At 39.3% G+C, this 13,135-nt stretch overlaps 2 protein-coding genes across 2 annotated transcripts; one reads left to right on the top strand and one right to left on the bottom strand.

The window, feature by feature from the left end:
* Positions 1–1,594: 1,594 nt before the first annotated feature.
* On the top strand, positions 1,595–9,160 carry LOC131768957 (glutathione hydrolase 1 proenzyme). The gene is given in 10 exon segments (XM_059084660.2): positions 1,595–1,896; positions 3,656–3,966; positions 4,525–4,717; positions 5,287–5,594; positions 6,073–6,206; positions 6,556–6,743; positions 7,185–7,357; positions 7,360–7,424; positions 7,952–8,101; positions 8,603–9,160. Coding segments are annotated over 10 exon segments (1,851 nt in total). The 5' UTR covers positions 1,595–1,738; the 3' UTR covers positions 8,774–9,160.
* Positions 9,161–10,337: 1,177 nt separating this feature from the next.
* Positions 10,338–12,202, bottom strand: LOC131768965 (vasopressin V1b receptor). Its single transcript, XM_059084679.2, is given in 4 exon segments — positions 10,338–10,771; positions 10,774–10,985; positions 10,988–11,144; positions 11,146–12,202. Coding segments are annotated over 4 exon segments (1,257 nt in total). The 5' UTR covers positions 11,989–12,202; the 3' UTR covers positions 10,338–10,726.
* Between the last annotated feature and the right edge of the window lie 933 nt (positions 12,203–13,135).

The raw sequence follows: 13,135 nt of genomic DNA, 5'->3' as shown, positions 1-13,135 counted from the left end.
CAGACATAAATAAACCGTCTCTCTCTTTATAATTATTTCGTTTTGCGGCAGTATGGTTTGACACAAGCATATTATATTATCCAAGCATTCAATCGAGTTTTTTTGAGGAAAGCTCTTAATTTTAGTGAAACTTTGACGATTCCTTTGTAAAAAACGAACTATCTTATCATCCACTGAAAAACAATTTGTCATCATGATAAAACGTATCAGTTTTGTTGTAAAAGTTTTGCGTAGATACAAGGGTCTCTTTCCAACAGAAGTTCTTAGAACAGAATGGAAATTTATTTAGAAAAAATAGTTTATAGGTTAAACAGATTAAAAACTCAGTTTAATATCCATAGTACCCCAAAGATTATAACCGAAAAGAGCAGCAAGGAATCAGTACTAAAGCTGAAAGAGATTTTCTTTGAGAAGTTTTGGTGTATTTGAAACAAACAAAACAAAAAAACAAAAACAAAACACTCAAAAAATGTTAAAAAAAAACCATAGATTTTCCCTCAGGATATTTCCTAGTGCGGATGATGAATAGATTTAGTATGAAGGTAGTCTTGGATTTGTAGTTTTCAGGATATTAACTTAAAATTGCGATAACGTACCGATGCAGCTCTCTAAATCCAACTCACCCTTGACAAAATTGGTTTACACTTCTTAAAACAATAAGCTTTTATTTGGAGCCTGTAGATGAATTGTATAAATTCTATCAGTGATACACCTGAAAGGCAAGATCCCACACGCTATATGGATGTCATTCATTGACATGTGGATTCACAGGACCGAAACTCGAAAATATTCTTAGCTCAATGAGAGAAACATAAGATGATGAAAAAAATATATAAATTTGAAAACTATCAAAACAGCTCGTTGCAGAGTGTGGGTGCCTCTAGATCAGACTTGCAACAAAAAAAAATTGTATCCAAGAAGATTGACGAGACCGACTGAGGAAACTAAACCGATAATATTAGAAGGAGAATGATTTAAAGCAATAAAATATTTATTAATGATCGTGAATTTTCCATTTTATCGTATTCGAGATAAATCTGCAACGATTTATCCTTCAGAATACCATAACATCCTGCGTGGGGATATGATATATGATAGTAAGCGTCAAAAGGGGGTTATGGGAAGGAGAGAATACTGTAGGGCAAATAACAGAATGTTTCAAAATACTGTGATAACAAACATTGCCTTTCTCCTGAAGTAAGAGTCACACCGCTTTTTATTTCAATAATTTTAACAGTATCCATTATAAGTGCAGTTGTAACTGTACAATGTCAGCGAAACACAAACTTGAATTTGAACGTAGCAATTCCTCCGATAACAGTTTCATACTGTGTCTTTTCTGCACGTTGTAAGTCATAAGACTAGAAAACTTGAGGGCTAGCATAGAAGAGCACGGATTATATCAAGTAGGAAAAGGTAAACTACGTTATCCAGATAGAATCAGCTTGTGTTCCGAGATGAGACTCCCCCGGGGTTCCGCCAAGATCCCCGCCGAAGTCCATGAGGTTCGTAAGATGAAGTCAAAACTGGCTTTTAAGAAGCACTTCACGCACATGGTTTGAATTCAAAACACCAAGCGGGTACCGGATGTCAACACGGGTGACTTAGCAACCCGACAGGAACGAGTTCTGCCAACCGTTTCATTTCACTACAAACCACCGGTAAATAATTCAACTGGTGAGTTTTAAGGACGCAAACTTTGATCGTTTCCTTGTCTTCCTCAAAAAGATTCGCTGCCATGTTGGAGAAGAAATGCTCAAATAATCGCTCTACGCGTCGTTATCTACGAGCGTTGCTGGTGTTGGTCGGCCTGTGCGTAGTGGTGGCAGGAGTAGGATTCTTCTTCAGGGATACGCCATTTGTCCGCAACGTTCAGAGGCGCTTCATGATGGGAAGGTAGAGCATAATGCTATTTACATCCTCAAATTGTGTTGCTACTCTAAGCTAAAGGAATATAGCATCAAAATTTGGTCTCACTCGCAAGAAACATCCAGTACAGACGCTCTAGCCGAGCGTCTAGAAAATGAGCTGTGCCACTCAAAAACTGTCTCGCCATGAATTTTGATGAATTGCCCCCAGATTTAAACGCAACAAGAAACGGATTCTACACTTCTTGATTACTGCAGGTGAAACTATCAAAGCTTGCAAAAAAACATAAAATACCCTTTGTGACTTCGCAAAAATTTATCTAAACTCCTGAGCTAAAACACCATAACTACCGTTTTACAGGCGATCTCTATCATTGTTTATGTCGCATTTAACACTTTACAAGATTCAAATAAAAAACATTCAAAAACAATATTTAACTTCAACATTATTACAATAGCATACAATCGAAAAATTTCCCTTGAATTTCCCTAATCACCAAATTGCCTTTTAGCTTTGTTCAAGTTTGATTCGTTGTTACAATTTTGTGACGCGGATCCCTTCAGATAACCTTTGAGGCACCAGTAACTTTACAGCGACTAACATCGACCATAATTGGCTTGATCACCGCTCTATTGACCCTTTCCCAGAAGTGATTGATGCGTAACTTCTCCCTATAATATCCGTACATTATCCAGGAAACAGGTAATGAGACTACTCAAACTTATCAGAAGGTAGTAGAAGTTGTTATCTTCATCTAACACCAAATTCTCTTCACTAATTTACAAGGAAATGTACAACAGCTAGAGGGGAGATTTAATCATATCGCTGTGATCTCCATGCGATCGTGATCGTTGTAATATTTATGATCGTCAAATAATTCGTGAATGGAGACCACCCCTTTCATTTTTGTACTCGCAAATATCACTCAGTGTAAAACATTGTCTGTCGGAGCGTACCGCCTTGAAGTTTTCAAGAGATGATAAACTTTTAATAATGCTTTCTTGAAATTTCCTCTTGTTTTTTAAAACCTCGTCCACAAGTTCAGTGGAAAATTTTAGTTGAAAGAAAGCTGTTATCCTTTTTGCCAAGAATGTGAAACAGATGAAAAATCTGATTTCCTCACGAGGACTCGAACCACATATCTTCAGATTTTGCGCTCCGACGCTTTACCACCGAACCACTTGGAAACTCAGATATTTCCTTCATCTCAAGTTCACAACAAAATGAAAAACAATCTTCTTCATTCGATCACCTAACCGAAATGGTGCCATGTTCCTCATTAATTTACACAGTTCGATTCGAGGACGAATAACGGACAATGACCCCACTTAACTAACTCAACAGAAACTTTTACACAAAAAGAAAAAGACTAAAGGGCAAACAACTGTGGAATCAGGAAGCTGAATAAATGCTAACTAACCATTAAGTTTTCTAAAACGTTGCTTAATTAGCGTGATTACAGAATTAAGTTTGAAACGTTGCTGCATGATGGAGAGATTTCCTATTAAGTGCTGAGCAAATCCAGGATGGCTTTCGTTTTGCTCTATTTTGCTGTATGATTGGTCGACCAAACTTGTGCCACGTTCTCAACCAATCAGATCCAATATTAAAACCAATCGCGATTTGGTCACTGGCGTTTTCCCGCGCTAATGTAAGTTCTCATTGATTTCAAGTGATATTTTCCTTTCTTCTGATTGGCTGTTTTAGTAAGCTTAATTTTGGTTTTGCGGAACTCATTCAAAATAAGCCCTAAGAAATTTTTTTCTATGTTCCGTCTTTTCTGCAGTGCAGTAAAAGCCAAACTACCAAACAAGCAGCACTTTTATCAACATGCCGCTGTGGCTACTGACAATGCTGAATGCTCTAAAATCGGTCGTAACATTCTAAAGAAAGGAGGTTCTGCTGTTGACTCTGCGATCGCAGCAATACTGTGTGTTGGTGTAATCAACCTGCATTCCACTGGTATTGGAGGCGGTGGGTTTATGATGGTCTACGACAGTCACAAGCGGTCAGCAGAGATGATTGACTTCAGAGAGACCGCGCCTCAACGAGCCGGGGTAGATTTATTTAAAGGAGATCCAATGAATGGGATTCTAGGTAAGATTAAGTATGTTTGTCGAAGAAATTGTATGTATGTTATTGAAGTTTACTCCACCGGGAATGGGACACTGGTTGGCTGGTGAGGCTCAACGAAGGTTTCAAACGACCAATCAAAATGATAAACTAAACAAAGTAAACGACGAAAGCGTTGCGGAAATTTCAATTTCAGAACGTGTGACGAGGTGGGAAAAAGGTTTGGACTTGAGATCCATGAACCTGCCAGTCACACTCGCTTCACATCAATTGTCTGTCGCTAAAGACTATCTTGTGAAAATCATCTCAGCCGATTACACAAGTGCTCCACTTTATCGCAAGCGGTATAGCATTCATACGGCTGTCGCAGACATGAACATTTGAGTGTTGCGACACGATAAGGTATGGATCCCAATTCTCTGAGATCAAGTCTTTTTACGGCAAAAATTCTCCTTCCATCCATTACTTATCAATCATTTCAGCTTGAAATTTTCCAACTTATTGTGAATGTGCGACTTTTCAAGAATGTAGAAAGTAGCTTTATTGGAAAGAACAGCATCAACAATCACTTTTCAATTCTAGGTGGCTTAGCAGTAGCAGTTCCTGGTGAACTGCGAGGCCTGGAGGCAGCTTGGAAGAAATACGGCAAGCTACCGTGGGAAGAATTGTTTAAACCAGCCATTCGCATTGCAAAGAAAGGTTTCATCATTCCAGAGACAGTAGACATAGCAATTGGCATTTGGAAAAATCTCCTAATGAAGGACAAGACATTCAGGTGAGATTAGAAATCATTTTATTGGGATAACAGAATGATGATTGTCTGCTGTTTTCTTGGTTCTGAACGCTTTCTGGAATGTTTCATTCATTCATTCTATGATTGAATGACTGACAGGTTGATTGATGGATTGATAATCCATCGTTTGATACAAATGTATACCGATCTTTTGATCAACGGATAGACTTATCGATTTGTCGATTAATCGACTGATTAACAAATAACATGATTGGATGATATTTTTTTGCTGTCTCAAGTGACTGTTCGACCATCTAATTAACTAATAAATGAATTGCTTATATCTCTTATGCCGGCTTCTCCATTTTTTGAATTTTTTCCAAGCAGTGCATGTTTCTTCACACATTAGAATTTGATCAGCTGTTCAGTCAGCATAACAGAAACGATGCTTTGATTGGCTGGTTGGTCAATCATATCATGCGCGTTTCGACACAAAACACTCCGAACTAAAAAATACCTACGCTGATAACATTTTAAAAAGTTTACAATATAAGCAGAAAGGTCACAGACTACAGTTCAGACTCCACATTTTACCATTTTGACTTACACAGACGTGTTTTTGCCAAAAACGGAAAGCTTCTTCGAAAAGGAGACCTTCTTAAGAGACCGCAATTGGCTAAGACACTACAACTTATTGCACGAGCAGGAAGCGCAGAACCATTCTATAACGGACCAATGAGTAAATCAATAGTCAAAGAAGTGCGTGCTGCTGGAGGGGTGTTGACCTTGAAAGACCTCAAAAACTACAAAGTTGAGTTTCGCCCTGTGCTAAAAAGCAAGTTGGACGACATGACGTTACTTAGCACTCCTCCGCCAACCGCTGGCCCAGTGTTGGCCCTGACTCTGAATATCTTGAAAGGTAAGCGGTTGACCTGTACCAAGCCGTTAGAAAAATTATACGTTTTCGCCAAGTTTAAGCCGGGTGGATAAAAAATTGCACTTGGAAATGAGGCTTGCATTCATATGAAACAGACCCAAATGCATCTGTTTGGAAAGGCTGGAAAATGGTAGACTACGTAATGTAGGAAAGGGGGAGGAGGTTGCTCCTGATGATATGTAGACGAAAAATAGCATCCTGCCAAAATAACCGTAAAAGTACAAACAAAAAAAATACAGTAAAAAGTACCATAAGTTGTCCCACAGAAATAATCTCCATTCCACCTTGTCCACAGTGACGTCGACACTAGTGAAGTGTAATTTTACTATTGGTCTGCAACAGCACCACATCTTCGGGACTGCATCATCCTGTATTCTATTTATCAACCTTTTTTACTCCCTGTATTGTATCAGAACACGACTGAGCTCATTAATTTTCATGCATTTCCTTTACACCAAAGGGTATAAATTAAAGCAGAGAGATCTTGAGGATAACCCAGTGAGAACATATCATCGCATTATTGAAGCATTTAAGTTTGCGTACAAGTATCGATCATTGTTAGCTGACCCTAACTACGAGAAAGACGTCAATAAGGTTTGTGTCGATAATCAACAAATTCTGCTCTGTTGGTATGTGTTATAGTATATTGGTCGTTGCGTGACACACAAGGTATTGTCGTGTTACAATACGTTGGTCCTGTAGAAACGCACAAAGTTTTGTTGAGTCACGCGGTAGGATGGTTTTCGCATGACGCTCAAAGCATAGTTGTGTTCCTCGAGTAGCAAAAAGTAAAGTCGAGTTACAATAAGTTAGTTTTTTCGTGATTTGCAAATAATTCTAGCTGGTGGGGATCCTCTGTAAAAGACAATTGGCAAATGTTTAGTGATATCATGATCTTCCTACAAAAGCTAAAACTCTGATCACCTATCTGTGTTTTTACCAGACCGTGAAAGAAATGATGAGCACAAAACTAGCCGACGACATCAGACGCCAAATCACGGACACCATGACGCATTCTCAAGATTATTATGGCTCAAGGTACCATGTACCCATCAAAACTGGAACGACAAGCTTGTCGGTGTTGGCTGCAAATGGAGATGCAGTCTCACTTACAAGCACCGTAAATGGATAGTAAGTAACTGGAGCTTGAATTCATGACACCACGTGTTCCTTTCTTGGTTCTTTCTTGCAATACTTATTGTTATCACCAACAGCGAATAAATACCCACCTTATTATTTTGGAAAGTTTGTAATCAATCAAAACGCTTGCACGCAACTGGTCTGTATACCGAGACCGCGTGACTTAATAATCTCCGGCTAAAACTAGAAAACTCGCCATAGGGAAATTTTTCGCTTCTCTGAAAAGGGATTGTTGGGAGACAGATTTTGATTTTACAGAATACGCACAAGAGTGACATATATGGTGACGTTTGTTCTTAAACGTCAAAAAAAAAACCGGACTGTTGCGCTGAAAGAACTTGAGTAGTTGAACCAATTTTCAAATCACCTTGGAGCGCCAGCTTCGTGAGCCCAAGGATATCATTGACATTACCGTCTTTTGCTTTGCTGCAGTTTTGGAGCCAAGTTTCTCTCAAACAAGCTTGGCTTCGTCTACAACAATGAAATGGACGACTTCAGTGCACCGCACGTGACAAATGAATTCGGACTTCCGCCATCTCCTGTCAATTTCATCAAACCGGGCAAGAGACCGCAGTCCTCAGCCGTGCCCGCGATAGTACTGGATAAAAAGGAAATGTCTTAATGACGATTGGTGCTGCTGGGGGTACCATCATTACAACATCTGTTGCGCAGGTAAGCTTGAGTGGAGATACAATGAAATACCGCATATAGAAATTTTTATCAAGTGCTAAGTAGCTAAGGCATAGCGGTCTACAAGTATGACATATTTCTGATACCTGCAACCCTGCACACACTTTCACACTTTATTTTTCTTTTTCTTACAAAATAATTTAGATTATGTTGACCCGCAGATAGCAAATTTGCTATTCGAGGCGGGTCAATCATCAACAAACATTATTTACAATATATAAAGAAAATTAAAAACTAAATAGTTAGATATTGTTAAATTATAAAGAGAAGCATAACTGGTAAATACATCAATAGTTGTTCAATAAAGTATAGAAGCAAATATATTAGTACTGAAAGCAATCTGAAATTAGTACTGAAAGCAATCGGACACAACGATTTGTTCATGGCTACAATATTGGAAATACTGCACGCAATAAATATCATATCTCAGTTCTCCAGCGTCACATGAGGTCCATAAATTCCAAAATTGAAACAAGACATGATAGTTTTGTTTTGTCTTTTTTCCGCAGGCGATAATGAACTACTTTTGGTTCAAGAAAAATCTGCAGACCTCCATTACAATGCCGCGAGTACACGACCAGCTCTATCCTAACTTTGTATTCGCTGAGACTAGGTTTCCAACAGAGGTCGTCAATGGCCTTATTTCCTTGGGACATAAGGTTTGTAGATGCGTATACATAGAGAAAAGTGTGTCCGATGAATACCGAATTTCAGGCTTGGCCTTCGCTCTGCGGCCAAGAAAACTCGCGCCACTTTCTCAACCGATCAGATGCAAAACTAAAATCAATCATAATTGTGCAAAAAGTGTACAAAGCATTTTTCAACTGAGTGACAAAAGTAATTCGGGATTGCGCTAGTGTTACTTTATTTCGCTTAGTGATTATTGGGAGTGCCTCATTCTCTCTTTCCCACAGCGGAAATGCTTTTTTTCTCCAGCATCAAAGCGAGCGTTTCCGCGCTTATTCGCTCGTTCACCGTTTGCTTTGATGTCCTCTCTCAGCTCGCATAATCGGCGTCTCACATATGGGAACTTACACGAAGGCTAACGTTTTTGTTACATCTGATCACACAGTGATGACAAAATTATTTCAGTTATTTCCTACTCAGGTACATTCTTCAACATGTCCTTTCAAATGATTGCAATTGTATTTTAATTTTAGGTCAACGTGAGTGATATAAGTCACGGTGTGGTCCAGGGAATTGTGAGAAATCCCCACAAATACAAACTAATTGACAACCGTGGAAAAAGAAAAGGATATGTGTACGGCTTGGTACCACAGATCTACGCAGAATCTGACTACAGGAAAGGAGGACAGCCCGCTGGATATTAAAACATTATTTGCCTTCTCACTAAACGACGATTTGCTAAAGGATTTATGAAATACTCACACAAAAATGAGGAGCATTTTGAACTACAAGAATCATTTGAGACGTTACACGTTTGCAAAGTCAACCAAGTTGTAATATATTGGATAGGTAATTCTGTATTGGTCCAAGGAGTAAGACAAAATGTTAATCTCCACTTCGATTTTGAACCATGCATGAGAAACTCTCTGAAATCTCACCTTTTGTAGCTTTCAGAACTTTCAGAGCAAGAATTTTGAGTCGTTTTTCGCGTAAGTTCATTTTATAGTAGATGACATAAGTCAATTTAAGGTTTTGGAATAGGTACCTACATATAGTACAACAAGCCACAACGAATGTGAATAAAAACTGCGTTTTCCACCAGTTCAAACTAGTTTTTATCTTTTCTATGAAGATTATTGCATTGGATGCATACTGTTTGTCCTAATAGTATCAAAGTCGTGGTGAACTTTGAATCCTGTTCATTCTGTTTTGGCCAAAATCAACGAAACAGAAATCTTCAGATAGGTCTTATGATGTTTTTCAATTTCTGCTAACTTTGAACTTCAGTAACTTTTGACCAAAACAACACATTCAGTGAGTTTCAGCCGCTCAATTGGTCAATCACAACAAAATTTGATGTCGATCCTGAAGTGTCTTGTAATGTTTTGACTTAATGATTTTTACACGCGTCATTAGCTACTTATCACAGATAGCAATAACTCTAGCAGTGGCTCTGGCACGGTTGACTTCAGTGGCCCCTGGTGCATAAAATAATTGTTTCAGCCCAATAATCTGCAAAGTTACTCTAAATAAGTTTCCTTCCCGGCTACCTAGTTCCCTCTCTAACCGTTTCTTCCATGGGAGGTTTCCTCATACACTTCTCGCAATTTCTTACTGCTGGCTTATTTAAACAAAGTTTAACCGTTGTAAACCATCTTCAACTTTGTGGCCGAACCTTTCATCTGAACATTTATTTTTGTTTACAAAGTCAAGAGGGCCGAAAGCTGACATTGGAAAGAACATTTATTTCATTAAATCGATCCTCATACACGGAAAAAACTAACTGAGTTCCCTGCCCTCGTGCAAATAACCGACCCTTGTGCCTCCCTCTCAGCGTGTTTTTTTCTGCCAGCTATTTCCCCCTAACATCCTTAACTGTCCATTGGAGCAATGTTCAATGAAATGTTCACATTATTGCGAATCTGAATTGGATTTTCTTCACTACGCTGTATCATTGGTCCAGAAAAATTGCGCCGTCTCCCATCCTAAATGAAGCTAAGCCGAGCGAGGCTAAAAAAGTCGAGACTTGTAATTGATCACGTGCGTTCCCGCGTTTGAATTGGGGCTAGTTTAACTATTGACGTACTTGAGTTCTCGTTGACTTCTTAAAGTTGTGGTTATGACCTTTGCTATTATAACTGAATGAGGAAGACACTTTGGTTTTGGAATTAAAAATAAGAAACAGTCTATCATTGAATTTAAAATTTTAGTCGTAAACTGCGCATTTTACAGTAAAGTTTTTATTTATTTATTATTTGTTCATTTTACTAAGGTTTGGTGATTTATGTTATAATGAATTAATTACAGATTTACTTTCTTTAGAAAAGTTTTAAGGAGGTGTCGAGTAAGAAGTATAATACTCAAAGTAAACAACCCATGATGAATCATGGCTGAGAAGTTCTGCAATCTAACATATTAAGATAAAGATTCCACAAACATTACTATCCCTACTGGCCTGAGTTGCAGCTGGCACAAGCTTTTGAAACATATCATGAAATGTCATTAAAAACCACTCTTATTCAAGTCAAGGTGGATTTATAGTCTAAGAACTTCCAATTATGAGTTTTCCTGTCCGTTTCCTTTTGAAAATTTCATTGATCAGTACCGGCCTCTTTCTCTTAGAATTAAGTTTAGCTGTCATCTTTGAAATATTCACCCTAAATATCAGAACTTCTCCAAGTTGAGAGGCCAAGACTTCGATAAACGTCGGGTGTTTACTGATCAATCGAGCCAGTTTATTCCCGTTTAGCTCCGGAGCGCTTGGAGACGGATTTTCTCCTGATGACACCCGTAACAGCGGCTCTTTGAAAACGGCACTTTGCCCTGTTGAGTCCACGAGTCTACCAAAGTTACTGACATTCAGTTCACTGAGTTTTCCCTGGGTGCAAATTCCGGGATAAATAATCTTACGTCGACTGGCGAGTTCTGGGCTGATTTCTGTCGGCATCGACACATCTGATCCCGAAGATTGCGTTCGAAAAAGCTTTTACACCGCCGGATTGGGCGCCACAGTTGTCCCAAAGCCAGGAAACAAGCGAAATCGCGAAAAATCTCAATGCTTTTTTTCTTAGGATTGGCCAACAGTCTCGAGAGCGTAAATCGCCGCTAACGGAGCCCCATCACAAAATGAATAGTAGCCATCAATAAGGTTCATTACTACTGATTTTCGTTTAGCAAGTGGAACTGCGTTTGATCGCAGAGAGCTGGTGAATCGGCGGTGAGTATTGATAGGTACGTCTGGCTTACCTTCGCGGGCACCAAGTTTGCTTACGGGATGAGTCACTGAATCGGGCTTAAGCAGCCTACTCACAACTATGAAATATGTCACAGTCATAATCATTATTGGCAACAAAAATATCGCCCAGAGTTGAACCAAGGAATAAAGCTTGTCTTTCCAAGGCAAAGCTAAGTGCTTGTCACAGCTGAACAACAAAGCTTGTGGTTGGTGTTTCGCTCCCAAGAAGTAGTAAAGTACTGGGTTAGCGAACAACAGCGCGTAACACCATGCAAATACGCCCATGTATTTAGCCTGTCGACGGGTTATTTTCGACAGTGGATAAAACACGGAATAAAGCCTGTCCATGCTTATCATTAATAAAGTCACTGTTACCGATCCTAGAGCAACCGATTGGGCGTATTCCAATAATTTGCAGACCGTTGGTCCTCCAAGCAAGTACTCCCCTACAATCTCACGTTCTATCTTTAGCGGAATCACAAAGCACGCGATGGCAAGTTCTCCAATGGATAAATTCACGATAAGGCTGTTCATGGCAGACATCCTCGGAGATCGCAGTCCGCAGTAACAAACCAACACGTTGCCAGTGGTAGACACGACCAGGATAAGCGACAAGGCGACTACTTTTCCAACGGCCATGGTTTCATGATAAGCCGAGCTTTGAGTTCCTGTAGCGCGTGTCATAATAACCGTCCAGTTTGAGGAAGGATTCACTGAAATTTAATCCACGCGTCGAAAAACGGCATCGGTTGTTTCAGAGTTGTCCCTCTTACAGTGACTCCGATGAAGGGTTCATAATTTACACGGCCGGAAGACCAGGGCGCTTCAAATGCATCAGATGTTGCTTTCGAGAGCGTAGGAATTCTATGGATTGAGAGATATTTGCTATGGATGACACGCTTGCCAGGTGGCGTGATATTTTGGCGGGTGTTTATCCCGCCACGTCAGTAGAGCACCAGCGCCGCACCCCGTGAAACTGCAACGGAACATGCGCAAAATGTAACGACTGCTAAAACAAGTCGGATCGTGGGCTCTGAGGTTTGCAAACTCAAGTGTGAGATATCTTTATGCTCAGTTGATGATTCAAGTTAAACGTTTTTTTCCATAGAGGAAAGACTGTGAATTGTTTGGATGAAATTGTATTAGAAAAAAGGGAGCCAGTGGAAAAAGAGACAGCTTTCTTTTCTTGTGTGCAATTAACAAACGAAACTAGGAAAGGAAACAATAATTCATGCACCGACGAAGCGATGAAAATTACGACTTTTCTTTACGGTTCTTGAGCTTTCGATTCTCTAGGTATCTAATCATAACCTCCAAGCGTAAATATCTAAAAGCAACAATTGAAACAAACTGACATTAATCAAAGTCTACTAACCTCAAATGTGTGACGATTTAACGGAATCATTGAAAACAAGAGTTGCCAACTTTCCATGTGTCTTAAGAGGAATGGTTTCATAGAAATGATTATTTCTTTTTTGAGACACGACCTATCAATCCCAGCATCTTCAAACGGATTTCATTTTCCAGTTCACCTTCATATATAATTAATCATGTAATTATTGTTGCGATTACTCGCGCTACACAAGCGTAATATAATGACTGTATGCATGGTGAAGTCCTCCAGATCATTGAGTTTTGCGTGTGTGTAATGAGTAAGAAAAAAGATATTTCTCAGGTCAATGATTTTGAATTCATGACTTTGTTCTCTGCTAGGCAATGAAACATTGTATCATTTAAGGTAATTATCGACTCTCAATAAAACGAATGAATAGTGGTATCTATCTAAGCCGCGAATACCTCTCAGAAGCGCTCCACATTCCCTAAATTTATA

The sequence above is a fragment of the Pocillopora verrucosa genome, chromosome 2, assembly GCF_036669915.1.
Source record: "Pocillopora verrucosa isolate sample1 chromosome 2, ASM3666991v2, whole genome shotgun sequence".
NCBI lineage: Eukaryota > Metazoa > Cnidaria > Anthozoa > Scleractinia > Pocilloporidae > Pocillopora > Pocillopora verrucosa.
This window is presented reverse-complemented; position numbering and strand designations above follow the sequence as displayed.